Source organism: Musa acuminata, chromosome BXJ2-5, assembly GCF_036884655.1.
Source record: "Musa acuminata AAA Group cultivar baxijiao chromosome BXJ2-5, Cavendish_Baxijiao_AAA, whole genome shotgun sequence".
NCBI classification, from domain to species: domain Eukaryota; kingdom Viridiplantae; phylum Streptophyta; class Magnoliopsida; order Zingiberales; family Musaceae; genus Musa; species Musa acuminata.
The window spans coordinates 39,558,670-39,583,965 of record NC_088342.1 but is presented as its reverse complement, the minus strand read 5'-3'; the positions used below and the strand labels follow the sequence as shown (position 1 = coordinate 39,583,965).

General features: G+C 39.7%; 3 protein-coding genes and 1 long non-coding RNA gene across 17 annotated transcripts; all 4 read left to right on the top strand.

Annotated features, from left to right (window-relative positions):
• Nucleotides 1-1,305: 1,305 nt before the first annotated feature.
• Nucleotides 1,306-4,592, top strand: LOC103985766 (cytokinin dehydrogenase 3-like). The gene is made up of 5 exons (XM_009403582.3): nucleotides 1,306-2,373; nucleotides 2,471-2,598; nucleotides 2,677-2,937; nucleotides 3,021-3,283; nucleotides 4,067-4,592. Exons 1-5 carry the CDS (start codon nucleotides 1,800-1,802, stop codon nucleotides 4,401-4,403), a joined length of 1,563 nt encoding a protein of 520 aa, XP_009401857.2. The 5' UTR covers nucleotides 1,306-1,799; the 3' UTR covers nucleotides 4,404-4,592.
• Nucleotides 4,593-7,031: 2,439 nt separating this feature from the next.
• LOC103985767 (phytosulfokine receptor 1) lies at nucleotides 7,032-12,398 on the top strand. Of its 5 annotated transcripts, XM_009403586.3 has the most exons (3): nucleotides 7,032-7,313; nucleotides 7,393-7,517; nucleotides 8,348-12,043. In XM_009403586.3, exon 3 carries the CDS (start codon nucleotides 8,621-8,623, stop codon nucleotides 11,750-11,752), a length of 3,132 nt encoding a protein of 1,043 aa, XP_009401861.2. In that variant the 5' UTR covers nucleotides 7,032-7,313; nucleotides 7,393-7,517; nucleotides 8,348-8,620; the 3' UTR covers nucleotides 11,753-12,043. The 5 variants fall into 5 exon arrangements, 4 of the variants coding, with proteins under 4 accessions (XP_009401861.2, XP_064965474.1, XP_009401859.2 ...); XM_065109402.1 differs by lacking the exons at nucleotides 7,032-7,313; nucleotides 7,393-7,517 and adding an exon at nucleotides 7,546-7,644; XR_010487084.1 differs by lacking the exons at nucleotides 7,032-7,313; nucleotides 7,393-7,517 and adding an exon at nucleotides 12,121-12,398 and having other exon boundaries at nucleotides 7,651-11,863.
• A 201-nt stretch (nucleotides 12,399-12,599) lies between these two features.
• On the top strand, nucleotides 12,600-16,409 carry LOC135612760 (uncharacterized). Of its 9 annotated transcripts, XR_010487081.1 has the most exons (5): nucleotides 12,609-13,058; nucleotides 13,152-13,271; nucleotides 14,263-15,003; nucleotides 15,759-15,891; nucleotides 15,973-16,409. It is a non-coding gene; the product is annotated as an uncharacterized LOC135612760 (long non-coding RNA). The 9 variants fall into 9 exon arrangements; XR_010487083.1 differs by having other exon boundaries at nucleotides 12,600-12,874; nucleotides 12,944-15,003; XR_010487077.1 differs by having other exon boundaries at nucleotides 12,601-13,043; nucleotides 13,152-15,003.
• Nucleotides 16,410-17,667: 1,258 nt separating this feature from the next.
• LOC135584304 (uncharacterized) lies at nucleotides 17,668-21,394 on the top strand. Of its 2 annotated transcripts, XM_065107429.1 has the most exons (6): nucleotides 17,668-17,953; nucleotides 18,172-18,280; nucleotides 18,362-18,835; nucleotides 19,581-20,070; nucleotides 20,194-20,275; nucleotides 21,084-21,394. In XM_065107429.1, exons 2-6 carry the CDS (start codon nucleotides 18,196-18,198, stop codon nucleotides 21,315-21,317), a joined length of 1,365 nt encoding a protein of 454 aa, XP_064963501.1. In that variant the 5' UTR covers nucleotides 17,668-17,953; nucleotides 18,172-18,195; the 3' UTR covers nucleotides 21,318-21,394. The 2 variants fall into 2 exon arrangements, with proteins under 2 accessions (XP_064963501.1, XP_064963502.1); XM_065107430.1 differs by lacking the exon at nucleotides 17,668-17,953 and having other exon boundaries at nucleotides 17,996-18,280.
• The last annotated feature ends 3,902 nt before the right edge of the window (nucleotides 21,395-25,296 follow it).

Here is a 25,296-nt window from a genome sequence, read left to right as displayed (position 1 = left end):
AAAAGGAGAAAAGATCACAACATCCATTTTCTTATGGGGCAATCCTGGCGGATTATGTGTGATGAGTTCCATCAAAGTGATATCATAGGTACAATTTATATTCCATTTACACTGCAAACCCTAAGGAAGGTGCTGAGGAGCCATCAATCAACAAGAAATCTTGTGAGAAATTCTCTTTTTAATGCATAATTTCACATAGACAATCTATGAATTAAAAAAAAAAAGAATATGATGACAAGCATTTGCTCTGCTTTTTCGTTTAAAAATATTAATATATCAAGAATCAATGGTTTGAGTGAAATCTCCTGTTCAACTAAAAATATGATAAATTATGAGCCCATAGGTGACAGATTCTCCTATATTTGTCATTATTATGGTAAGGCAAGATTATGAAGTTGATTGCATCCTGTAATTATTGTTGTCAACTTGATCAAATGTTTGGAATCTACTTTTGAGAAGACAAGAAAACTATGTATAATCTTTTTGATTATACATATGAAATAAGGAAAAATATAGTAACAGAAAGAAACAACTTTGAGAAAAGTTAATCTTATCTCAGAATATATATTACTTTGCTATGTCATCTTAGCAAAATGGAAGCTTCCTAAAGTGGAGCAAGTTGAGTAATTTTTCTGTCCTATTATGGATAACACACACACACACTTGAATTTGCTTGCAAGTTTCACCCATGCATGCTGTTCTCCAAGGTTGGAGGAAGAGTGACCATGCATGGCATGCATGCATGCAGGACAACCACTGGCCACTCATGACCGGACCGGACCCACATAGTTCAGCCATGGCTCCCACCAGCATCTTGCCAATGGCAGGATGCCACATCACCAAGGATGATCTTAGCTACATCCATGAGAGCAATCATAAAAGAAAAGGAATGGCTGAGAGACTTCAAACCTGGAAATGGTGAAAGTAGCAGATCAGGCAGTGGAAGCCAAGAAAAAGGTGGCTGGCGGTGGGACGACTGCACCAGGCTCACAGATTGCACCATGCAATCCATGGGCATTCCGCTGGGAAAGGTGCAGCACGGTCCACTGCAAAAGATTTGGTTCCCTGGTCTTCCAATGCCTCTCCTTCCAGCTACCTTGGTCAACAAGTGCTACAGGAGGAACCACAGCAGCTTTGTCATCAAATATCATGGTATCGCAGCAGTAAGATCTCTTCACATCATTAGGAGAAAGCTACAAAGAGGATCCCAAGATGACAGTACCTCAGGGTCCCATTAGATTTGTGGCCAGGACTTGTACTTATCTTGTCCCACACCTGTCTATAAATGAAATGCCCTCATGGAAAGAGCGGTGAGTGATATGTGTCCCTCTGCCGTTTTCATTGGTAGGCTAGTTTCTGGTCCTGTCTCTTTTCCAGCTCTCTAGCAGAGACGAGGTGTGTTCCATCTGCTCTCTCTTCAGTGTACCAGCAGCACAAGCAGGAGAGAGTATATTGAAGAGGAGGAATTAGATACAGGTGAAAAGATCACACATGATGGGTTCTTCCTGGTAATGCGACAGCTGCTTCTCCTTTTGGCCATCCGATGATACTTTCTATCTGTTCTTGTTCATGAAACTCTTCACAGCCCACCTAGGTGCCTCTAGGTTCCTTCTCAAACCATCTTCCCTCCTAAGTCTCTCTCTCTCTCTATCTATCTATCTATCTGTGCATGCATGGTTACTTCTTTCATCTGTCAACAGTGTTACTGTTCACATAGTCTCATCCTTTCTTTCTACTTCCATTCTAACACGAGACTTTAGAGGTATATCAACAGTTAAGTTAATTGGTTCTACCCTGCAATGGAGTTTGCACTGTTCTGTACAATAGTTAATATCCTTTTACTGCTTCTGGCTCTCTGTTCTCCATGTAAGTTCATCCAGAGCCCCATGGACTTTCATCCCTTGATCTTCCTCCAGAGCACAAACACATCATCTCTGGACTTCGGAAGGATCAAGTTCAACTCTCCTGCTGCAGTCCTCAGACCCCAATCCCCCAAAGAGATCTCACTCCTCCTCAGCTTTCTTTCTGCTTCATCCTTCAGTAAAGTCACAGTTGCAGCCAGAGGAGCTGGCCACTCCATCCATGGCCAAGCTCAAGCCCTCGATGGAGTTGTGATAGAGATGGATTCCCTGCCCTCAAACATAAACATCCACAAAGGAACAGAATTTAGTCCTTCCTATGCTGATGTTAGCGGTGGAGCTCTTTGGATAGAACTGTTAGAAGAAGGCTTAAAGTTTGGGCTAGCTCCAAGGTCTTGGACTGATTACCTCTATCTCAGCATTGGTGGGACTCTCTCCAATGGTGGCATCAGTGGCCAGACATTCAAGTATGGACCTCAGATCAGCAATGTCTTACAACTAGATGTGGTGACAGGTAACTTGAAACAAGAAAATGGTCACCTTTTCTCCTGTTAATCCTTTCTTATATGTGATGAGAGATCATAGATTTTGTTTCTTCTATTATGTTTAAGGTAAAGGAGATCAAGTAACATGCTCACCCACTGAAAACTCAGAGCTTTTCTATGCTGTGCTGGGTGGATTGGGCCAGTTTGGCATAATAACAAGAGCAAGGATCCTGCTTCAGGATGCTCCACAGAAGGTAATTCCAAAGACTTTCACTTGTGTTTACCGATCAAACTATATTATAATTCTTTTGTGGATGTTTTGTCATGGATAGGTGAAATGGGTCAGAGCATTTTATGATGACTTTAACACCTTCATTGAGGACCAAGAACTCTTGGTTGCAATGCCAAATGTGGTTGACTATGTTGAGGGATTCATGCTTCTAAATGAACAATCCTTACAAAGCTCATCCCTTGCCTTCCCATCTCATCTAAAGTTCAACCGTGAATTCTACAGCAAGAGCAGCCACATTGTCTACTTCTGCATTGAGTTCGCCATCCATGACTACCAAGCCAAGAGCACAAATGTAGAGCAAGTCAGTAGCTCCCAAACAAACAGCTCCTTTGACAGTTCAAGCTCTTAAGATGGTGAAGGTCTGATGTTTATCCTTCCTTTCAGGTTGTGACTGAGATTTCCAGGAAGATGAGCTACATACCTTCCCATTTCTACAGTGTGGAGGTGTCCTACTTTGATTTCCTCAACAGGGTTAGGGGTGAGGAAGTCCACCTAAGGAGCAGAGGGCTGTGGGAGGTGCCTCACCCATGGCTCAACATGTTTGTGCCCAAGTCTGGCATCAAAGACTTCAAAGACTTGCTGCTGGACAACATCTCACCAAGTGACTTTGAAGGCCTTGTTCTCATGTACCCAATTCTAAGGGACAAGTAAGAAAAGAATTCTTCATGAAACCTCAAAATAAAATGTGTTCACCTCAAATGCATCATATATAGTTAGAAAAGGAAACTAGTGCCTCTCTTTAGACAGATACCTCTTATTCACCTTTTGTGGCACCAATCTCCCCCCTTGTGTTATCTAATTGTTGAGACTTTTCTTTTCTCTCTCCTTCTTCTTTCCTATAGGGACCATGGAGGGAGATTTTAAGGTTGTAGGAGCAAAGTTTGCATATGGTATTTCTCAGGTCCAGAAGAACAATACTGTAGGGTCTTTTTCGGTGTTACTGAAATGCATCAGAGACAATAACAAATATGCTAAATATCATAGCAAGGATTCAAACCCTTGATATGTGAAAGAAGGATCCAGATACACACCACCAAACCCGATACAACGAATGTGATACATGGCTTGTTTACTCACTACCTACTTTGAGTTCCCTCTATCAAAGGCTTGACCTTGCAAAACCTTTCTGAAATGTCCCCCAATATGTACTGTAAATGACTGTTTTACTTACTATAATCAAAGCCTCAGCATCTAATTCTTTCTTTTGATAAGATTCAGAATCGTGTGCTAAAAGTACTTTAATTGTATGATTGTTTCCTTTTGTCAATGCTTTGAGGACATGTTGTCCTTTGTAGTGTCTAAGAATCTGTATGAAGTAAGAGAAGGAAAGCTCAATCCTAAAGAAAAAGAAACTATGTAAGATCTCATTGAGGCATTTTGTCATACAAGCAGGTGTAGATTTGACCTGATGAGGATGATTCGTTTTGCAGGTGGGACACAAACAGTTCGGCTGTGCTGCCGGACGCCGGGGAGGCAGTGGAGGAGGTGGTGTACACAGTGGGAGTGCTCCGGTCAGCCAACCCGGCCACCTGCTCCGCCCAGTGTCTCAATGACATCCTCCTTTGCCACCGTCGGGTGGCGCAGGCTGCCTCGAGTCCCCGTATCGGGGCGAAGCAGTACCTGCCGCACCATCTCTCGCAGAGCCATTGGCAGCATCACTTCGGCCGGCGATGGGACCAGTTCATGGCGCGGAAGGCTCAGTTTGATCCCCGTCACATCCTCGGCCAGGGCATCATCCTTCCTGGAACAAAAGCGCCTCGTCCTTAGATAACAGATAGATTGGAGGGAGAAGATGGATGTAATGTGTTCTATGATTCTTCTATTTTCTACGTGCTTTCTTTCTCTGTTTTCGAGGATTTTTTGGAACGCTGTACGGTGCAATGAGCAGACCATAGAACTGTTAAGGTTCTGCATCCGGTGATGGATACAAACGAAAAGGAGAGACAGCATTATCTCGATCTGAGGCCTTTTCATGTGTCATTGGGCATGGCTTTCAGAGTCGATATGAGATAATGCAGATCATGCAGTGAGAGTGAGAGAGAGAGAGTCAAGTTTGGGACGACAATTTAGGACCGTAGGACCGGGAATGTGAGCACAAAATCTAGCTTCGAGAGCAGAATCCAAAAGTAAGTCAACAATCGTAAGAAACACTTGGACTTGTGCTATTAGTGACAATTTAGATACTTGGTGCTGGTAGTGAACCTCTATGTCGTTTGAGGAGCCTACATGGCTTGGTCCGATTGTCAATGTCCAGGATCATTCCGGGGATGAGACTTTCGTCGAGTTGGGTTCAGCTCGGGGATGAGACTTTCGTCGAGTTGGGTTCAGCTCCTCTTTGGTGTGCATGTCCTTCGTCACCTCCGGATTCCTACATACTGGCTTAAGTTGGGATGAAAGGGGTATTCTGACTTAGACCCCTCCAAAGATTAAGTCAGTGAAACTTTTATAAAAAGAATACAACAAATGAACTCGAACTCGAATGATTCGATCAAAGTATCAAATTTATTAAAATACTTGCGCATATCCCTCGGTCATCAAACGGTGAGAATCACATGATTTCAATTATACCTGTTCACTTTTTAAGCCTCATTATTTAGTTGACCAAAAGCAATTATACTTGAAGACTTAAACAATTAAAAATAATAATAATAATATTTATATATTATAATTCTTATTTTTTTTAAAGATTTAATAATAATATAATTAATAGTAATTAATTTGAGTTTATTAAATGGATGTTAATGTTATATATATATATATATATATATATATATATATATATATATGAATTTTCTATAATATATGTGTATGTTATATTAACATTTGAAGGACCGAGAAGATTCTATTTAAGAACTTTGAAAGGAAAGTTGTATAAAACAAAAAAAAATTAGTCAATTTATATGCATTAGCTTCCTCAGGGCTGAAACATAATGTGGGTACTAAAACAAGTGGAAAATGTAGATGATGAAGATAAAACCTTATCAAAAAACAGCTATTCCACAAATTTATTGATATGCTTTCATCACAAACTAGCAACTTCCATGGATTGCTATTTAAGAACTTTGAAAGGAAAGTTGTATAAAACAAAAAAAAATTAGTCAATTTATATGCATTAGCTTCCTCAGGGCTGAAACATAATGTGGGTACTAAAACAAGTGGAAAATGTAGATGATGAAGATAAAACCTTATCAAAAAACAGCTATTCCACAAATTTATTGATATGCTTTCATCACAAACTAGCAACTTCCATGGATTGCTATGTTCAAACAAAAAAAAGAGGCTTAGAATTATTAGACAGTTTTGAAAACAGGCAGAAAAATCTCAGCATCAATCTCCAGAGGCCTTTTTATTGATAGAACTCTCTCCCCAATTTATCAGCTTCATAGTATAGACTAGATCTGATCTATTATCAACTTACAAAGACATTGTCCCCATTATCATCTGTAAGAATAAACTAAATTTTTTTTCTCTGATCCATCAGTATTTATTTTATACGAAAAAGTTCAAGCTGAGTCCAATTAATAAAAATAGTAATATTTTTCTTAAGTCCCTTCAAATAGGAATCTCCTGACAATCCAATGTGAGTGAGATTAGAAGCTTGAAGTGATGCAAAACAATACTTGAGCTATTGAAGAGTCTCAAGGAAACAGGGTTTTGCAGGAGTTGGTTTTGAAGTAGAAACCAAATTCCCAGATTTCCAGGAGAAGCAGCTGTAGCAGATGTATTCTTCTGCAAGGTTCTCTAAGATAAGAAGGCTGAATCCTTCTTATTGCAAGTTCTGCCCTTGAAGAATGCCATTGCCTACAAGTCATCTCAGTGGACATCATGCTGCCCACATATGGTGGACTTGTGGCAGAACCATATGACAAGGTAGGGATGTGTGCCTGCTTTTGTTTCTCCTCTTATTTTTGAGAAGATGGCAGACATGTATTGGTGACTAACATTCCACACTTTCACTGCTTGTAACACTTGCACTGCCTCATTTGCCATCTCCATCTCTCCAAGAAGTGACTACATCCACCAAGGGAAAAGGAGTTCCATTTGGATAAGATTCTTACATCTCTCATGCCTGCCCATTTCTAGTGGATCATCAAAACCACTGAAGTGCTCCTCCAATTGGAATATTTTTAGCATGTCCTCTTTGGCATCTGAAACAACTTCCTGCCCCTCCACATCCACTTTAACCAGAGTGGATAGATGAAAAGGAGAGAGCAGCATCAGTCTCTACTGGCCTACTAATCATTGCTCACTTATCTAAGCTTTGGTAAGTAGGCAATGGCTTTCATGGAGCCATACTGGGTTCCTGGTAGTGGTATCACCGTCATGGTGGTGATGATTAAAGCTCTTATTTTATGTGATTGATGTCCAAGTGGATCTCCATGTGGCAAAGATCAAGCTGCCTCCGCTGGTGCTAATGGACAATGAATGAGAAGCCTACTTTCTTGGTGGTGCATGTCACTTTTCTTCCATTTTGGTGCTGATTGATGAGTAGGTCAAAGATCACACCTGACATGCATGGGAAAGCCTATCAATTTTCTACACATGATGGAAGCATGAGTTGAGATCAATGCCTTGTGAAAACAATTTCTTTGGAGAGCTGCAACCCGGAAATGTTGTGGTGTCTTCTACGAGCACTTGATCTTTTCTTTGTGATTCTTTTCATCTGAATAGAAAGAGGTTCCACCTTTTACGCTTCTTTTTCTTTCTCAGTGGCTGGTCCCAGTTCCAGAAACGTGATGGCTGTGTCAATTTGCAGGCTAAGTTTTGTGGAGATGCAGAAATCAAGTCTCACAATCCAGCTTTTTGAACTTTGACTAGGAGTCACGAACCTATTAAAGCTACACAGAAAGGAGCAGCTGATCTGGTTGGAGTGCAAGTTTGGTACTGTAGATTCCCCAAGCAATGGACTAATCCATGCATGTCATTTTCTCCTTTCCTAAATGCTGATTTCTCCTTCTTCTTCTTCTTCTTCTTCTTCTTCTTCTTCTTCAAGAAGATACAATGGAAGGTTTGGGCATCTGCTTTTGTTTCTTATTTATGTAGAATTGTGAGCAGTCATAGTATCTCAACTCATCTGATCATATATTTGAGAGTAATCGACTGTCTTTTCTGCAAACCTAATATGAGAAGCAAAGTCGGCAGCAATTGCAGAAGCAGGCTTGTAGGCTGATGCATCCCCTGACACGATCTCGTTGACACTGCTGCTCCAAAAAGTCAAAAAGGCAGATCCATTCCATCACCTGATATGATCGATCCTGCAACACATACATCGATCCTTCTTCTTCCCCCAATACACAAGCAATTCTACTACAACCCTTCCTTTCGTTTCCTCTTCTGTTTGATCCTCACCGAAGAAGGGCTCAACACGTCAACCCGTGGCTACGTAATCGCCTACCGAGCTCCCAAACCGATGAAAGCAGCGCGGTGACGCACGTGACACCCGCTTTGGTTTGACTTCCGCCTCTCCCGGGCAGCTGCCGGTGGCCGTCGCCTTACTGGTTACCGCCTACTCCCTGTTTCCGAGTCCTCTGAAGTCCTCGCCGTCGTCCGCCATGAATGACCGCAACTTTTCAGCTCCAAACCAACTCCATTAATTGTTTGGTCTTCGCCACGAAAAAGTGTCTCTTTTTTCTGTTCTCAAATTGAAATCATGCTTCGAAGTCGAGTGGATTAATCTAACATCAAGCACTATATCTTTTTTTCTGTTTCAGAGAGCTCTCTTCTGTTCTCCTACTACATTTGCGGCGGCTACAGGAAGACAATTTAAAGAGGGAACTCCAACCTTTCATCCTCCTTTCTTCCCCAGCTCTACACTTCAGTTTTGATGGTGGAGCACTTTGGTCACCCACTTGGTGCGTTTAGGATTTGTAAAGGCGACACCTTTACCACTCTCCATCCTTCTCTGCCTCAAGGAATCAGCTGAACCCGGTAACAGGGGAACTTGGAGTTCCAGTTTTGGAGGCTTGTTTTGGTGATCAGCTACGATGGTGAAGAAAGGAGTTTCTTTGGTGTCTTTTTGGGAGCAAAGATGGAGCTTCTTGTTCTTCTTCCTCTTCCTTCAAGGTCTGCACACCAAGTCCCAGGGCTGCTACTCAGGTGATCTCAAAGTCTTGCTGGATTTCTCGCGAGGGTTGGATTCTGGGGTCAAAAGTTGGAGCTTTAATGCCTCCTCGTCCGATTGCTGCGGCTGGCCTGGCGTTTCTTGCGAGGATTCGGTGGATTCTGGACGACGAGTGATTGGGTTGGACATCCAAAATATGAGCTTGAAGGGTTCCCTCTCGGATTCCCTGACCGAATTGGATCATCTTGTACACCTTAATCTTTCTTCCAATCTCTTTAAAGGCACTGTTCCATCTGCGCTATTTCATCTTCGCCGGTTGGAGCTGCTCGATCTCAGCTTGAACGAGTTCTCCGGCTCGATTCCGGTTGATCTATACCTTCCTTCGATTCTGGTTTTCGATCTCTCCTATAATATCTTCAATGGCAGTCTTCCGGCCTTCACCGGATCAACAAAATTGACGACGCTCGATGTCAGCTTCAATGCATTCTCCGGCAGCCTTGACATGTCAATATGCAGTTCTTCTCCTGGAATTAGAATCCTTCGGCTCTCGACGAACAACTTCTACGGCCAACTCCCGGAGGACGTTGCGAACTGCAATTCTCTCGAGGAACTCTACATTGATCTGAATGAGATCTCCGGGAATCTGCCAGAGGCGCTGTTCAAGCTGTCATCTTTGAGGACACTAAATCTTCAAGAGAATCAACTATCAGGCAGATTGAGCTCAAGCTTGGGAAATCTCTCTAACCTTGAGCAGTTGGATCTCTCACTGAATTCGTTCTCAGGTTATCTTCCGGATGTCTTTGACAGATTAAACAAGCTTCAATATTTGTCTTCCCATTCCAATGGCTTTGGAGGTCATCTACCTTCTTCCTTGTCGAACTTGTCATCTCTCCGAGTGCTCAATCTGAGGAACAATTCGCTCGCTGGCGAGATCACTCTCAACTGCACGATTATGACTCGCTTGAGCTATCTTGATCTCGGAACGAACTCCTTCACCGGCCCTATTCCTTATAGCATGCATCAGTGTGCGGCGCTGCGAACTCTGAATCTTGCAAGGAACAACCTGAGCGGCGAAGTCCCGATTAGCTTCAAGAATTTTGTTTGGCTATCGTACCTCTCTCTCTCCAACAACAGCTTGTCGAACATCTCCTCGGCCATGGAGACCCTGCAGGGTCTCCCGAGACTCACCGGTTTGGTCCTCACCATGAGCTTCCATGGCAGGGAGACGATGCCAGTGGACGGGATTCAAGGATTTCGACAGATACAGCTTCTTGTTATCGCAAACTGCGGCCTTTCTGGATCAGTGCCGCCATGGCTGGCCAACTGCACCAAATTGATGGTCTTGGATTTGTCTTGGAATCATTTGGAAGGGACGATCCCTTCATGGATGGGGAATCTTCATCACCTTTTCTACTTGGATTTGTCTAACAATTCACTCAGCGGTGAGATCCCAGAAAGTTTGGCTTATGCCAAGGGCCTCATCTCCTCCAATACTTCACAGCAAGGACCTCCAACAGAGTATTTTCCCTTCTTCATCAAAAGGAACAACAGTAGGAAGGGATTGCAGTATAACCAACTCAGCAGCTTTCCACCATCCTTGATTCTGTGCAGTAACATGCTTGATGGACCAATCCCGCCGGGGCTTGGCAACCTGAAGAGGCTCCATGCACTGGACCTAAGCAAGAACAAGCTGTCAGGGACCATACCTGATGAGTTATCGGGCATGTCAAGCTTAGAGAGCTTAGATTTGTCGCACAATGACCTCACAGGACGAATCCCTCTGTCGCTAACCAGGTTGAATTTTCTTTCCAGTTTCTGCGTCGCCTACAATAATTTGAGTGGCTCCATCCCAACCGGCGGCCAATTCTCGACCTTCTCGAGCTCCGATTTCGAGGGGAACCCAGGTCTCTGTGGCTATCACTCGAACTCTTGTTCTCATGATCTACCTGAAGCTCCGGATCAAACAGTCGGCGGTCAAAGGCAGGATAGGGGTTTGATCATTGGAACAATCGCTGGAGCTGGATTCGGAACAGCTTTTCTTCTGGTTCTCATCTACTTGTTTGTCTCAAGGACTTGGTACCGCAGGAAGGAGGACACAGTAAAGCCAATAGCAGATTGCAATGGAAGCTTAGAGGCAGGGGGGCCGAGTTTAGTGCTCCTGTTTCAGAACAAGGACAACAAGGAGCTAAGCATCAGTGACATCTTGAGATCAAGCAACAACTTCGACCAGGCCAACATCATTGGGTGTGGAGGCTTCGGACTGGTGTACAAAGCAACTCTGCCAGGGGGGAGGAACGTGGCAATCAAGCGGCTCTCCGGCGACTACGGCCAGATGGAGAGGGAGTTCCAGGCCGAGGTAGAAGCTCTTTCCAGAGCTCAACACAGCAACCTGGTTCTGCTTCAAGGTTACTGCAAGATTGGGAGTGACAGACTTCTGATCTACTCATACATGGAGAATGGAAGCTTGGACTACTGGCTTCACGAGAAGGTCGAAGGAGGATCTATGCTGGATTGGCGCAAAAGGCTTCGGATAGCACAAGGAGCAGCAAGGGGATTGGTGTACTTGCACCAGTCGTGCGATCCGCACATACTGCACCGCGACATCAAGTCGAGCAACATCCTGCTCGACGAAATGTTCGAAGCTCACCTGGCCGATTTCGGCCTTGCTCGGCTCATTCTGCCGTATGACACGCATGTCACCACCGATTTGGTCGGCACTTTGGGCTACATCCCACCTGAGTATGGCCAGTCCTCGGTTGCCACCTTCAAGGGTGACATATATAGCTTCGGCGTCGTTCTTCTGGAGTTGCTCACCGGGAAGAGGCCACTAGATATGTGCAAGCCGAAAGGTGGGAGGGAGTTGGTGTCGTGGGTTGTCCAGATGAAGAAGGAGACGAGGGAAGCAGAGGTGTTCGATCCGTGTATCCACGACACGGCGGTCGAGCGCCAGCTGCTGCAGATGCTTGAGATCGCTTGTCTTTGCTTGAGTGACTCCCCCAAGCTGAGGCCTTCGACAAAGATGCTTGTTCAATGGCTTGATAACATTGGTGTTTGAGTAAGGTTATCTTCTTCCATCATGCAGAATGGAGCTCTCTTTTTGTGCTTGCTGATCGCTTGAGAATGCTGGTGCATTATGTTCTGGGGTTGGATGGCTTGATAACCTTAGGTATGCACATATGTCTTTAGTTAAACATTTGATGAAATAATGAGGGGGCAGATACAGATTTTGGATTCATGGCCTGCCTTAAGACCATGAGAAAGATCTTTACTGGGAGATCAGAAATCTTAAAAGCTCAATATAAACTTACAAGGCATTTTATCTATCTCAGTGATTTTGATTAGGGAATAGTTACCTAGGTGGTTTCAAGGAACCCTTATTGAATGGGAAACCTAATATGACCTTTGATGATGATACATTTGCAGGGCCAGGAGTTCCTTCATTACTAGTAAGTACAGGTATGTCGCAAGGAAATGATCCAAGTTACTCTCAGGAAGACGACAAAGTCTACACTGTATCATTAAGCACTGATCTATGGTAATTGGTAGGAAGATTTCCATGAAGTAGGAGATACTCGTGACAAAGATGTTCTTCTTTGTATCTCATGTTTGGAATGTTCTTAGATTTTTTGCAATTAAGAATATCATGTAGCTTATGATGAACAAGAATATTAACTACTGAAGTTGCATTCCTTTTCCTTAAACATTAAGGAACCATATGAAAATGTAGAACAATAAGTGCATGATCGAGCAATTATATATATATATATATATATATATATATATATATATATATATATATACTATTATGCTATACTAATGTTTGCAAGGACAAATAGTTAAGAGAGGTTTCTTCACTGCGTATTACATGCCCACGCTTTGTGCTGATGTGTTCGACCAACGGTCTGTGATCTTTGCGGGTACCACGTTTTCTAGTCAATCACGCTTCGGGTAGGTTACGCGAGTAGGTAAAGAAGTACTCCTCCGAATCCACCGGGTTTCGCCCGCCGCCGACTTTGCCCCTTCTGTCTCGTGTTCATCGACCGGCGGTTTATTTGGTCTTTCTTATTCTGGTTTTCTTGGCGCCGCTGATCGATTGCTTTCCAACCATTGATTCGTGGAGATCTGAAACCCTTAGGAACCTTGAGGAACGAGTACGATCGCCGCAGCCGTGCCGAAGGTGGCGGTTCCTATTTCTCAACAGCCCTAGAATTGATTAGACAAGGTTAACGACTCCGCTCTGTGGCAGGACTGGATCTTCCCGCTCTCATAATCTTCGAACGATCCTTTCTCTCTCTCTCTCTCTCTCGCTCGCTCGTTCGCTAATTCGACCAATCGGTGCCCCGTTGGTAATCTTTGAAAAGGTTTATCTTGTTTGCTTTTGAGATAATAAGGGATTGCCTTTGACAGTTCAAATACTCATTTAATCTTTTTTGGTGGGAAAACTCAAATTTTAGGATTTCGACAAGGAAAAAATGATTGAAGTTGTCGAAAGAAGAACGAAAGATTAAATCTTGCAGATTCAACTGATTTGAATCGAATATAGGGTTCCAGTATATTGTTGGACGACGCAAAAGGTGTTCCATTTCTTGAATTCCTTGGTAAATGGTGGTGTGCTTTAGTGCCTCTTCATTTGTTTTCCGTGCAACTGGTTGTTTACACCTGAATGTGCATGCGTTATATTGTTTTGCTTATGATAGTGTTGTTGCTTTGTTGTTTGATTGCAACGAGGTCGATCATCTTCGCATTTCTAAGTAAGGCCCAACAAATTGGAATTGAGGTCCCTTTTAACTTCATTCTTCTGCTGTCTCTGAGCGTCCAGTTCAACAATGGTTGTAACGTTTCTATTTTTGAAGTCCTTCAACATATTCTTGTTGATTTACCAACTTGCATTCTTCACAACTTATGCTCTTTCAGTACTTCTCTGGGTTGAGGTTCATTGTCAGGTTTGAAATTGATTAGTAAAGAAGTGGTCTTTCTTAATTTCCCTGTTTCTTGGTCATTCTTGTGCCTCGAGCACATTCAGTATCAACTGATGGATTCAAGCCAACTTTCTTTTAAATTAATAAGGTAGTTTACTCTCTACCAGTAACTTTGATTAAATCATAAAGCCTGGATGAAGTAAACAATATGTATGCCTCCTTTTTCCTTCTTGTAGAGTAGATTTATGGTTTACTTGCCTTAAATTTGTTGCTTAAATATTGCTCTATATTTCCGATACTTCTTGTATGAGTTGTAGACTTTGTATATCATTGGAACTTCAGAAATTGAAAATATATATACAACAGAATAAAGTAGTTGTAGATCCTTTCTCTTTTCTGTAGCCAACTCATCTTTTAGGCTTGTGCAACAAAAACTACTAAATTATTTAGTCTCTTGGAACCATATTTTTCCATCCTCTGAAGTCATGAATTTTGAGCTTTAGATTTTGTGAGACTTTTTAACTTAATTCGTTGAAATATGGATGGAAAAGTATAATATTCCTTTTTTTTGGAATTTAAGTTTAGTTTTGTTGGAGTTCTGTTAGAATCCATCCTGTGCTTATCTTGTCGAAGCTGTATTTTTCAGGTAGTGTTTGATTACAGTTGTTGGTTTTATACTAGATGCAACTTCTACTAGTTGATGAATAAAGCAGGAAAATATGGATTATTAGGTGTTTCATTCTTTCCAGCCCTTGGGTTTCTCCTTTACTGAGGAAGGTAAGTTTTTTATCATACTCTTCCCTGATATGTGATCCATCCAGTCTTAATGTGTTTTCTTCAAATTTTTGTAATTTTCAGTCTCTCTGTTGTTACTTATGTCCTTGTTGCAAATCAATCATAGAGTTCATATTTGATTAGCAAGATAACTCAAACCTAAAATATCATGCTCATTTATACCTTTATTTATCATCCTTGCTTCTGTTTTGATACGTAAGAATCATTTAGTTATATCTACTTCATCTGATGACGGGTGTTCTAAGATTTATACAATTCTTGTGGTGTCTCTGCTTGAGCTATATGGCCATTATGACTGGTTGCAGGTATGCTCTAACTTAGATGAGTGGGTTATCTCAAACATGTGTGCACGACAAGATTTAAAATCTCATGGTATACTACTTGTACCAGGTGGTATCTGCTGGAGTGTTACATGGTCAGTCTAGCGGTATACAGTGATTCAGGGCAAACCAGCCTTCAATGCTTTAAATGATACAGTTCAAGTATTGGACTGGTCCAGCTTGTGATTTTAATGGTATATTGCCTGTACCAGGGGGTCTATGCTGGACTGGTACATCGACAGTCAACTACCAGGCAATATTCAGTGATTCAGGTAAAACCAGTCTTCAATGCTTTATTTAAATCATACTAGTTAAACAGTTGATTAGTCCAGCTTGTGATTTTCAAACTGACTCAAGCTTGAACTGGCTAGTGGTTCAACTTAAGTTAGAATCTAGGGTTTGCTTCTGTTCAATCTTCCTTCCAAAGCTGTCAAGCAGTGGCCATCACTGAGAAGTGGAGAGAAATGTAGAACTGGAAAGAAGAGGATGAAAAAGGATGAAGAGGGTAGAAGACACTCGTTTCCTGGAGGTTGTCCCTTTTTTAAGAAACGGTTGGCATAATTGGTAAATGATACTATATTGGTCCAGCTAGGGAGCAGTATGATACCTGTGATGAAATATTAATCTTTGGCACAGGATGAATGTTTCAGATGCTCTGAAACATGAAATACTCCAGAAAATGTCTGAAACTGAAGATCCGTCTATTGACCTACATGGATAATCTTGATAGTTGATACTAAATTATATTGTTTGAACTTAAATACTTTACCATTTCGGGTAAAGGAATTCTTCTATAAGGCTTGCCATGACTAACAATTAATTTTAGGGTCTAGAACTACTTTCTTTTCACATATTGAATATGTACATATATTTTTTTCTTGGCTACTGCTTTTACTGGGCTTTATCTGTTGTCAGTTTTAAGCTTTCTCTAACATCAGAGGTAAAAAGACGCAGGAAGTATATACAAAATTGTGTCGGTAATTGCTTCTGCTTGCTTTCTCAATTTTTTTTTTTCATTTGTTTGTAGGTTGGATTTGCCACAACTGTATGTTTCTCTTGTTTCTTGCCGGGATGCATCTTGAAAGTTCAATCCCTGGAAAACAGTTCTTGGTTTAAATGCAATTGACAAAGCTATAGACCTCGACGTTCTCAGCATCATGGTCAGCATCAGAGTATCCAAACTCCATCAATTGAGTTCATGTGCTCATTCTCTGCTGGCTACACTGTTGTTGTTGATGCAGCTAAGGCGCACAAGACAGAGGAGCTACAGCTAAAGATGTGTCATCTTCAGAGTATCCAATCCCTGGAAAACAGTTCTTGTTTTAAATGTATTGGACAAAGCTGCAGACCTCGACGTTCTCAGCATCGTGGTCACCATCATAGTATCCAAACTCCATCAATCGAGTTCATGTGCTCATTCTCTGCTGGCTGCAGTGTTGTTGTTGATGCAGCAAGGCGCACAAGACAGAGGAGCTACGGCTGAAGATGTGGATGATGAAGCCGCAGCCACTGGGTGTCATCTTCACATAAACGTGAGACATGAATCCCTGTCCTTTTCCACAGTTTGCTCGTGCATTACAATTAACATGGCTGATGGGCATCCCCAGCGGTACGGCACATTCAATCCGAATAAAGATTGGAACATGGCTCACCACATGGTGGTCCTTTTTGACTTTGACCAGCCACGTGCACTCAAATTTTGCACGTCAGCACACACATTAAACGAACACTAGACTCTATTATCATTTTTATTTAAAATCCATAGGCCTTTTAGGTATGTCCCAAAACATGTAAAAATTTTGATTGGAATATATATATATATATATATATATACATATATATATATATATATATGGTGATTCTAAAAAAAACCCCATATTTTGGTTATTTTCTAATTGATATTCCAATTTTTTTCCACACATGATCCCTAATTTTAAAAAATATTTAAATTATTTTTTTAATTTTTTGTCTGTTATAGTGTTTTGGTTTGTTATAATATTTTTGGCCTATTATAATGTTTTAGCCTCTACAACAAAGACACCATAAAACTTCTTTAAAAATATTATAAAGAATTAAATCGATTTTAATTTTAATCGAACTAATTATAAGTTTAAAATTTTGATATCGTAATTGTTTGTAAGCAATAACAATAAAAAAAGCATGATATGATGGCATTTATGATTATTTTTTAATAATATTTATAAAAGATGATAAATATTATTTAAAAATCATAAACAATCGGAATGAAAATATTATAATAACTAAAAATAGATTAAAAATGGTAAAAAACTAAAAAAATATTTTAGATTATTTTTTAAATTAAAGATATTATTAAAAAATAAAAAAATTTAAAAATCTAAAATATTAATTTTTTTAAAGAAAATGAACCTATATAAAACTCAAATTAACACCGATAAATAAATAAATAAATAAATATATATATATATATATATATATATATATATATATATATATATGTATATGTATGTATATATATGTATATTATGTATATATATATGTATGTATATATATATACATATATGTATGTATATATATAAATACAAATATACATATATATGTATATATATATATATTGATATATGTATATATATATGTATGTATGTATATATATGTATACATGCATATATACATATATATATACATATATATAATATCTATATATATATACATATATATATATATATATAATATCTATATATACATACATACATATATGTATGTATACATATATATACATATATATATGTATGCATATGTATACATACATATACATATGTATATGTATATATACATATATGTATATATATATATTGTAAACGCTATGTAGTAAACTTTTGTATATGATATGCACACATTCCAAGTCGCAGGACCAGCAACATGCATCAACTGACACTTCCGTCATCATCATTAACTTCCTCGTAAGGAGAACAATCCCTCGATTCAGTCTCAATAGCAGACGACGACGTCGAGTAGCATTTAGGTTGAAGGCCACCACCGTCACCGTCGCAAGCAGCACAACCTCGCTCATTAGTTACTTCCTCGTAAGGAGAACAATCCCCCGATTCAGTCTCAATAGCAGACACCGACGTCGAGTAGCATTTACGTTGACGGCCACCACCGCCACCGCCGCAAGCAGCACAACCTCCCTCATTTCTTCTCCCAGTGGAGTACGAAGGCTTTCGCGAGCCCTTTCCTTCGCAGGTATACATAGATAGATAGGTAGTTCTTTTGTTCAATGATTGATCTCTGAGACTCCCGAAGCTGCTGTTTTGACCCTCGTCCCTTCGTTCTTGCTCCATCTCTTCATCGCTTTCCGCCTTCGCTTTGCCCTGTTCGATCATCGTGCATTGTTGTTTATGACTCGGTCGTTGATGGAGTTCGGTAAGATCTTGATCGAAAATTGGGCTGATCTTTTCTAGAAGGGCAGTGGATTCTGCCCTGGGATGCCGAGGGCGATGCTTCTTGGAGCAGAGAGGAGGAAGGAGGAGAAAGGGCTCGACTTCGAGCCCTCGGATGACGACAACAGACGTAAAAATCTATCCTTGCTGTTGGGATAAAAAATATTGGATCTTTCGTGTAAAGATTGAAGTGGAAGAACGAATTTCGCAGGCGCCGGCATGGCCGAGAGCTGCAAGAATGTCGAGAGCTCTATCTCCACGGAGGAAGAGTACGCAGTGGAGGTGCCAAAGTTTGGGGCTCAAGACAAGGATGGTTCCTGTAGGGAGAGCCTCGAACTCCAGAAGTCGGAACGAGCGCCGCCGCACCGGCTGGCGTCGGCAATGGTGGTTCCTCTCTCGAGGCCGGCACCGTCGAAGTGGGATGATGCGCAGAAGTGGATCACAGGTCCGGCGTCGAACAGAGTCGGGAGCAAGGCTGGTGGTGGGACAATGAAGAAGAGCAGGTTGGCCGGCAACGGAGGCGGTCGTGGGACGACGGCGAAGGTTATCTTGGAAGTTGGGAGGCAAGCTAAGAAGGAAATTGGTGGAGTTAAGGGTGGGAATTGGGCGGCAGAGCCTTATGCTATGGTGGATTCAGGGATGAAACCTGCCACAACCATGGAGAATCCAGCTACTGAGATAGCTGGTAAGAAACCTCTTATGATGCTCTCTTTCTTCATTGTGTTTGATGGTAATGCTTTCTTAAATCTGCCTGCAATTTGTTCTTCTTCTCATATGAGGAGGTTGAAATCTAATGAATAGTTCAATGTTGTGTCTTATCCACAAGGCAATCAGTGACCTCCTTCAGCTGGTTTGCAAGTTGCTTTGAAATAATTCTGACGATTGCATAGATTAGTCTAATTGAAATAATTTCTTTAGGAGATGATGATTCTCTTTCTTTGGAACAAGTGCGACAAATGTATAATTAAACCTCTATAAATTAATTTGTTTTTCTGAAAAGACTTCAGAAATTCACTATAGATGTTTCAGAACTCAAGTTGGTAAAATTATATCTACCCTTAAGTTCTTGTGATGCTTGCTATATTTAAATCATGTATGAATCCTATGAATTAGTGCCAACTATAGATGCCTCAGGAACTCAAGAACACATCACATACCTTGATAATTACTCTTGCAAGCATGTTGAAAATGAGGTAATGATCTTTCTGTCTTCAAATTAGTGAGAAACTAGAACTTCAAAGGACAGCGCATTGCTTTGGATAGAGCTTTACCAAGTTGATGGAAATCCTTTCATGTTACTTTATGGTACACTAGGTCCAGATGTATATTTAACTGATATGCAATAATAATTTTGCAGTTTGCATTAATATAAATAGCTTTCATTCTCTATTTGACTTCTGAGGGATTCTTTTATAATCAACTTTCTGCAGTCAGTCTTAGTCAGCATGATCCATTGGTGTCTGTCAAGAAAGTTGCAGCATTTATCACTCCTACATTACCAATTAGGTCTGCGTCCATGAGGGATATGGGTACAGAAATGTTTCCTATTCCAAGCCAGGAGCCATTGCAGACAGGAAGTCCTGCAAGAGAAACTTCACCCCCAACTTCTTCTCGACCATCAACTTCAGGAAGAACAGTTCCAGCATCAACTGGCCAACTCCAAACTGCACCAGCTGCTTGCTGTGATGATCTAAACAAAACACAGTCAGAAGAGGAAATATTAAAAAAAGCTTGCAGAGAAATAATGATTCTTGGCCAGCAATTGGATAATGAAAACATTGCAGCATGTGCTAGCAAAGAGGAGGAAACTGATGCATCTATTTCTCTCAAGACTATACCACAGAATCAGTCCATGAGAAGTGTTATTGAAGCCCGTGCGGCAGCTTGGGAGGAGGCTGAACAAGCCAAGTATCTTGCTAGGTAGTTCATAGTTCAATACAAATAAAATGTCTGGTTTCTTAGAAAATCTCTTATCAAGTATGTGTTGTAGAATTAGTTGCCTTTCATGAGGATACGGATGCTGAATGCTAATTATCTCCTCAGGTTTAAACGAGAAGAGATCAAAATCTATGCCTGGAAAAATCATCAAAAAGCAAAGATTGAGGCAGAAATGAAGAAAATTGAGGTGGATACTCAGTTTCTCCACAAGATAGGGTCCTCTATAAAAACTTAATCTTACTTGAACATTTTTCTTCCAAATTAACAAATACTATGAAAAACTGAGTGCTACTTTTTGTTCTTTGTTTTAACCTCAGGATTTCACTATATTTATGAACTTTAGAAAATTCTTGTGTCAGATGTCTATAAGATTATTATTTGACTGCTTTTTTTTTGTTTTTCAAAAGAAAAAAATTTCTTTAATTAAACATATATGGAATTTAGTTTGCCTGAGAATTTTCTGGACTGAGAATATATTCATTCAATCTGTTGTTTCTGGTGGCTGATCTTTCTGTTTAGCTCTTGAGAAATCCTTCCATGTGCATGTTGGATTGGATTCCAAAAACTTTGAAGGTTTTAGGTCCATTTAACTTCTGAACTATTAACAGATGTGGGAATTGCAATCTACCTTTTGAGGATGGTTTGCTCGATAGTAGTCTATTTTTCTATTTAGTCCCAAATCTGAAATTGAGGAGCTAATGGAGGTATGATTTGGTACACAGAACATAAATCTTCCGAACTAGATTTTATTCTAGTTTTACGTTCTTGTTTCATGTTCTAAAATGTATTTATAAGGAGATCTAGTTCTTGTTCAGCAGTAGATTGGCTTAGTTTAATTTACGCAAATATTTTCAGCACCAACTATGTAAAATTCTTCTTATTAAGAACTAGTTTATAAGAAATGTTTCATTGAAAATACAGAAAAAAATGTTTCAAATCATCATTGTTTGTAGAATAACTGTTAGTGTAAATATTGCTGCTGCACATCTTCACAGGTTGAGGTAGAGAGAACAAGAGCTCATGCACTTGAGAGGCTGATGAACAAGGTTGCAGCAGCAAGCCACAGAGCCGAGAAAATGCGTGCCGCAGCACAAGCCCAAAGAAATTACCAAGATGCAACAACTGCAAAGCAAGCAGAGTACATTAGACGAACTGGTCGAATTCCCTCATTTTTCTACTGGAGTTGCTGCTTTAAGCCATCATCTTTACTGAAATATGATGTATTCTGATGTTATGTTCTACAGTAGAAGGTCGACCAAAAATTGTTCTTCGAAATTTCTTATGCTGATCTTATCATAAACCACATGTTCTCTTATTTAGGATGAGCCTTGGATTTTGCTTTTCATTTTTTTCTTCAATGGTACTTCGATTGCATTGTTTCATGAATTAGTAGTATATTTACCTTTTTTATTGTTCGAAAGAAAAATAAATAATTAAAAGGCAGTAGTGTATTTACCTTTTGCAGATGTGATTATTGTATGCCACACTGATGGTTGAGGATAGCTTGATCTTATTCTTTTACTTGGTTCATTTATTCAATTGCTTGTCTGTTTACCATGGCAACTCCTTTCTGTGCAGGCTCTTTCATGCCTTCTATGTTTCTATTTTAGAAACTCAACCTTTTGTTCTTGCCTGCCAACTTTTGTTAGAAGTAAAAAATTTGTCAATTGGTGTTGATAACAATGTCGAGAGAGAGAGAGAGAGAGAGAGAGAGAGAGAGAGAGAGCTTAACTTGATGCATTGGGTGTATGATACTAGAAAATAAGTGAAAAGATATCGGATTCACACTTGTACATGTCCTAGTTGATGTAATGCAATCTACTCTATGCTACTACTGTATCATCACACGGAACATGGAGAGATGGGGGAGCTCAAGGGAGCGGGAGACGAAGGAGGAAGAGAATCAAAAGGAGGAGAAGATAAAGCAAAGGAAAGATGATATGATCCATTTTTAAATAAAATTGAGCTTATGTTACTTTCAAAGGAAAAAATAGATGGAAACATCCGGTAATCGGAGTGCTATGTGTCTCTATATATACTTAGATGAGTAAATATCAATTGATTCGAGCGACTTACTAATTTAGATTGTTCATTCTTTTACAACTTGGTTAGAGCTTTGTTTCTTATTACAATGGAGTGTAACACTTTTGATCCTACAATCAAGTATAATATCATACGGTTGGTGCAATTTACCTCAATCTCTTAATAATATGGTCGATACTGTATAATAGACACCTCAAAGTCATCGGGGCGATACTTTATCATCATATTATATCTTAGTCAACATATAGAGATCCTACCATGCAGGCAATCATTTAGGATACTTTTTTGATGCGCATAACAATGCAAAATGTCTATTATCTTAGTACTTTAGGGTTCCTCAAGTGGCATATGATTACATGAGCCTTTGAATTAGAATTTAGGGCTAATTTTTTACCTAGTTCTAAAGGGGTATCATGTGGATGCTTATGAGGACTTTTGGTCTTAGTTTGTTTGTGACCATTCAAAGTTTATAAAGTCTATCTTTATATTTTGCATTGCCTATAAAGTATTTACTAAAATATTTGCTTATGGGATCCCTAAGTATAATGCTTCTTCCAGCTCATCTTATCTTTGATAGTTTCTTAAGAGACCCTAAAAGGTTATAGAGAGACTAAGCCTTTGCGGACGGATACATAAAGGTGCCACATAACTTAGATAAATCTAACAAATTTCATGATAGATGGTATCAGAGTGGAATAAGCATTATTAGAAATACTTGGTATGCAAACGTGAGGGACCTAGTAAGGTTGTGTTGAGGGTAGCTAGTACATGCGATTGTTTAAGGGAAAGATATGTAGAGATACACGGAAAGAAGTTACTTAGAGGAGCGGATATTCGAGATTGACATTAAGAGGAATGACCAACTCTTCGTATGAGAGGCACTATGAGGACAAGTGAGTTAACAAGAACATGTAACACACAAAGGTTGTGATGGTTGAATTTGAGTTATGACTTGATGTTGTTAAACAAACTTGATGGTGCTTAATGCAAGTGGAGGGGCTTGACAAAGGATAAGACTATGTAAGGAATGATGAGTTACTTGATGACCGAAATAGTTTATACAAAGCTTGCATAAGTGAAGAGAATTACCGACTCAAAGTATTCGATACCCATGTAATGGTTTATATGTGGACAATAGAGTTACCATAACCATCCCAAGGCGACCAAAATTCAGTATCATAGAGCATGAAAACATTCTCTTCTACATGGGATGGATGCATTTGTAAGATGCAAAATTATGTAATGACTTAAGCATGTTGCTAGACCTTGTAAAGTATAGTGGGGGCTATATTGACGAAGAGTTATAATCTAATAAATGTATTGATAGTGACAAAACAATATATAGTTTATTCAGCAAGGTGTAGTTCAAGGACATAATAATCTCTAAAACTTCTAAATGGAAAGACGTAAAAAGAAAAGTTATTCGAATGAGATAGATATGACTCCCGATCTTCCAAAGGGAGATTCAATGGACGCATCAAGATAGTAACTCTATAAAGCTCAATGGACTAAACAAGTGGCAAAAGTTATCTCATAATCTTGCATGAGGTAATATGCTGATGCTGCATTGTGAGAGCATGTGAGGAAGCAACCAAAGACAATACCAAATGAAGACAAACTTATCTCAATGAAGAGATCAAGCTCAACAGAGTTTTGACCCATGGTATGATGGACATAAAGACCACCATTATCTTAATGCAAATCACAGAGTGGAGCAACTTTGGTAGAATGTAGTAAAGTACCTAAGCCACATGAAAGGAGTTGATATAGAAGATAAAACATGAAGTAAAGGCATGAAGCTTTCTTTGGACAAAGGTTAATAACATAAACTCTTATAGAGATAAGAGTAAGATCATATTATCCCTTGGGTTTCTCATTTTAATAAAAGAGACTTATCTTGCAAGATATCAAACTTGAAAAGAGCTTCAAAGCACATACACCTTATCTAAGTAAGGTAATTGATAGATGAACTAAGGGGGGAAGCCAACTTAACTTGCAGAGGTAAAGTTAGAGTCGAAAAGTTTTGGCATGGGGCAAGAGAATGTAGAGGCGAGTACTCTTGAGGAATATACCACTATGCTATCATTCAAGTGATTGCAAATGAAAGCTATGTTCAGTAAGGATTGTATTAGGGTAGATGCCTAAGATCTAAACAATGGCATATCAATTTCCAGTGAAGTCGATGGACTTCGAGATCTACTAGTGACAGACTATCCTAGAGTTGTGCCTTGTCCGTAAGTGACCCAAATACGGGTGAATGAAGGTTCATTAATAAAAGAGCAAACATAAATAGAGGAGGCTGAGGCCCTGTGATGTGTTGGTAGAGGTCACACATGGAAAGATCATATTTTAAGTTCATCACACAAAGATCAAAATACAATAAAGATATTATCAAGAGGTTACATGGTATAGTGGATCGTGGTGGAACAATTCAAGATAATCTAACACATATGAGAGAAGTCTCATAAGAGACAATAATCTAAAGGGTTGATCGAGAGTTGTTAAGAGCTTGACCTTAGTGAGAAATATAATGATGAGAAATGTTATGGATTCAAGGAGTAAATAACATGATATTATAGGGGTGGGTCTTCCGTACGTGTATTGAATTTTGGATCAAATAGAAGCTTTAGTTATTAGCATATAGGGGCAGTATACCCTCAAGATGAATCTTCTGAGTTCAAGTATCAATGAATCTTAAGGGAGAGACTTGATCATACGAAGGTAGGTATGATTAAAGCTGTTAGAGAGTATGGCTATTCTAAAGCTCGTACTTGCTTGAGGGAGTCTGACATATTAGAGGACAAGACTGAGTGAGTGAACATTAGTACCAAGGATTCAAAGGAAAATAAAATTGACACGAGCCATATAATATAATGGCTGAGGTCATGTGTAAGAGTTATAATTTATCTTTTTATCGATCAAGGTGAACTGCTTGGAAATACAAAGGTGTTGAAGTAGGGGTTCAAAAGGGGTGAGAAAATACTGATGAGTTAAAACTAGTGATATTAAAATTTAGGATTTAACAATCTCCCCCTTCTTGATGATAACTAGGCTCCTCCTATCTATATGACATATTAAAAATATGATGAACTTAAATTCAAAGTAATGATATTTTAGTATTAGTCTTGAATTCAAGTTGAAATAATTTGATCATAAATTCTAGTA

Bases quoted from the DNA above. Each gene is read 5' to 3' on its own strand.
- LOC103985766 (XM_009403582.3), top strand. From the start codon at position 1,800: ATGGAGTTTGCACTGTTCTGTACAATAGTTAATATCCTTTTACTGCTT. The intron at 2,938-3,020 runs GTCAGTAGCTCC...CCTTCCTTTCAG, and splicing joins AGAGCACAAATGTAGAGCAA to GTTGTGACTGAGATTTCCAG. The intron at 3,284-4,066 runs GTAAGAAAAGAA...TTCGTTTTGCAG, and splicing joins TACCCAATTCTAAGGGACAA to GTGGGACACAAACAGTTCGG.
- LOC103985767 (XM_009403586.3), top strand. From the start codon at position 8,621: ATGGTGAAGAAAGGAGTTTCTTTGGTGTCTTTTTGGGAGCAAAGATGG.
- LOC135584304 (XM_065107429.1), top strand. From the start codon at position 18,196: ATGCCGAGGGCGATGCTTCTTGGAGCAGAGAGGAGGAAGGAGGAGAAA. The intron at 18,836-19,580 runs GTAAGAAACCTC...AACTTTCTGCAG, and splicing joins TCCAGCTACTGAGATAGCTG to TCAGTCTTAGTCAGCATGAT. The intron at 20,276-21,083 runs GTGGATACTCAG...ACATCTTCACAG, and splicing joins CAGAAATGAAGAAAATTGAG to GTTGAGGTAGAGAGAACAAG.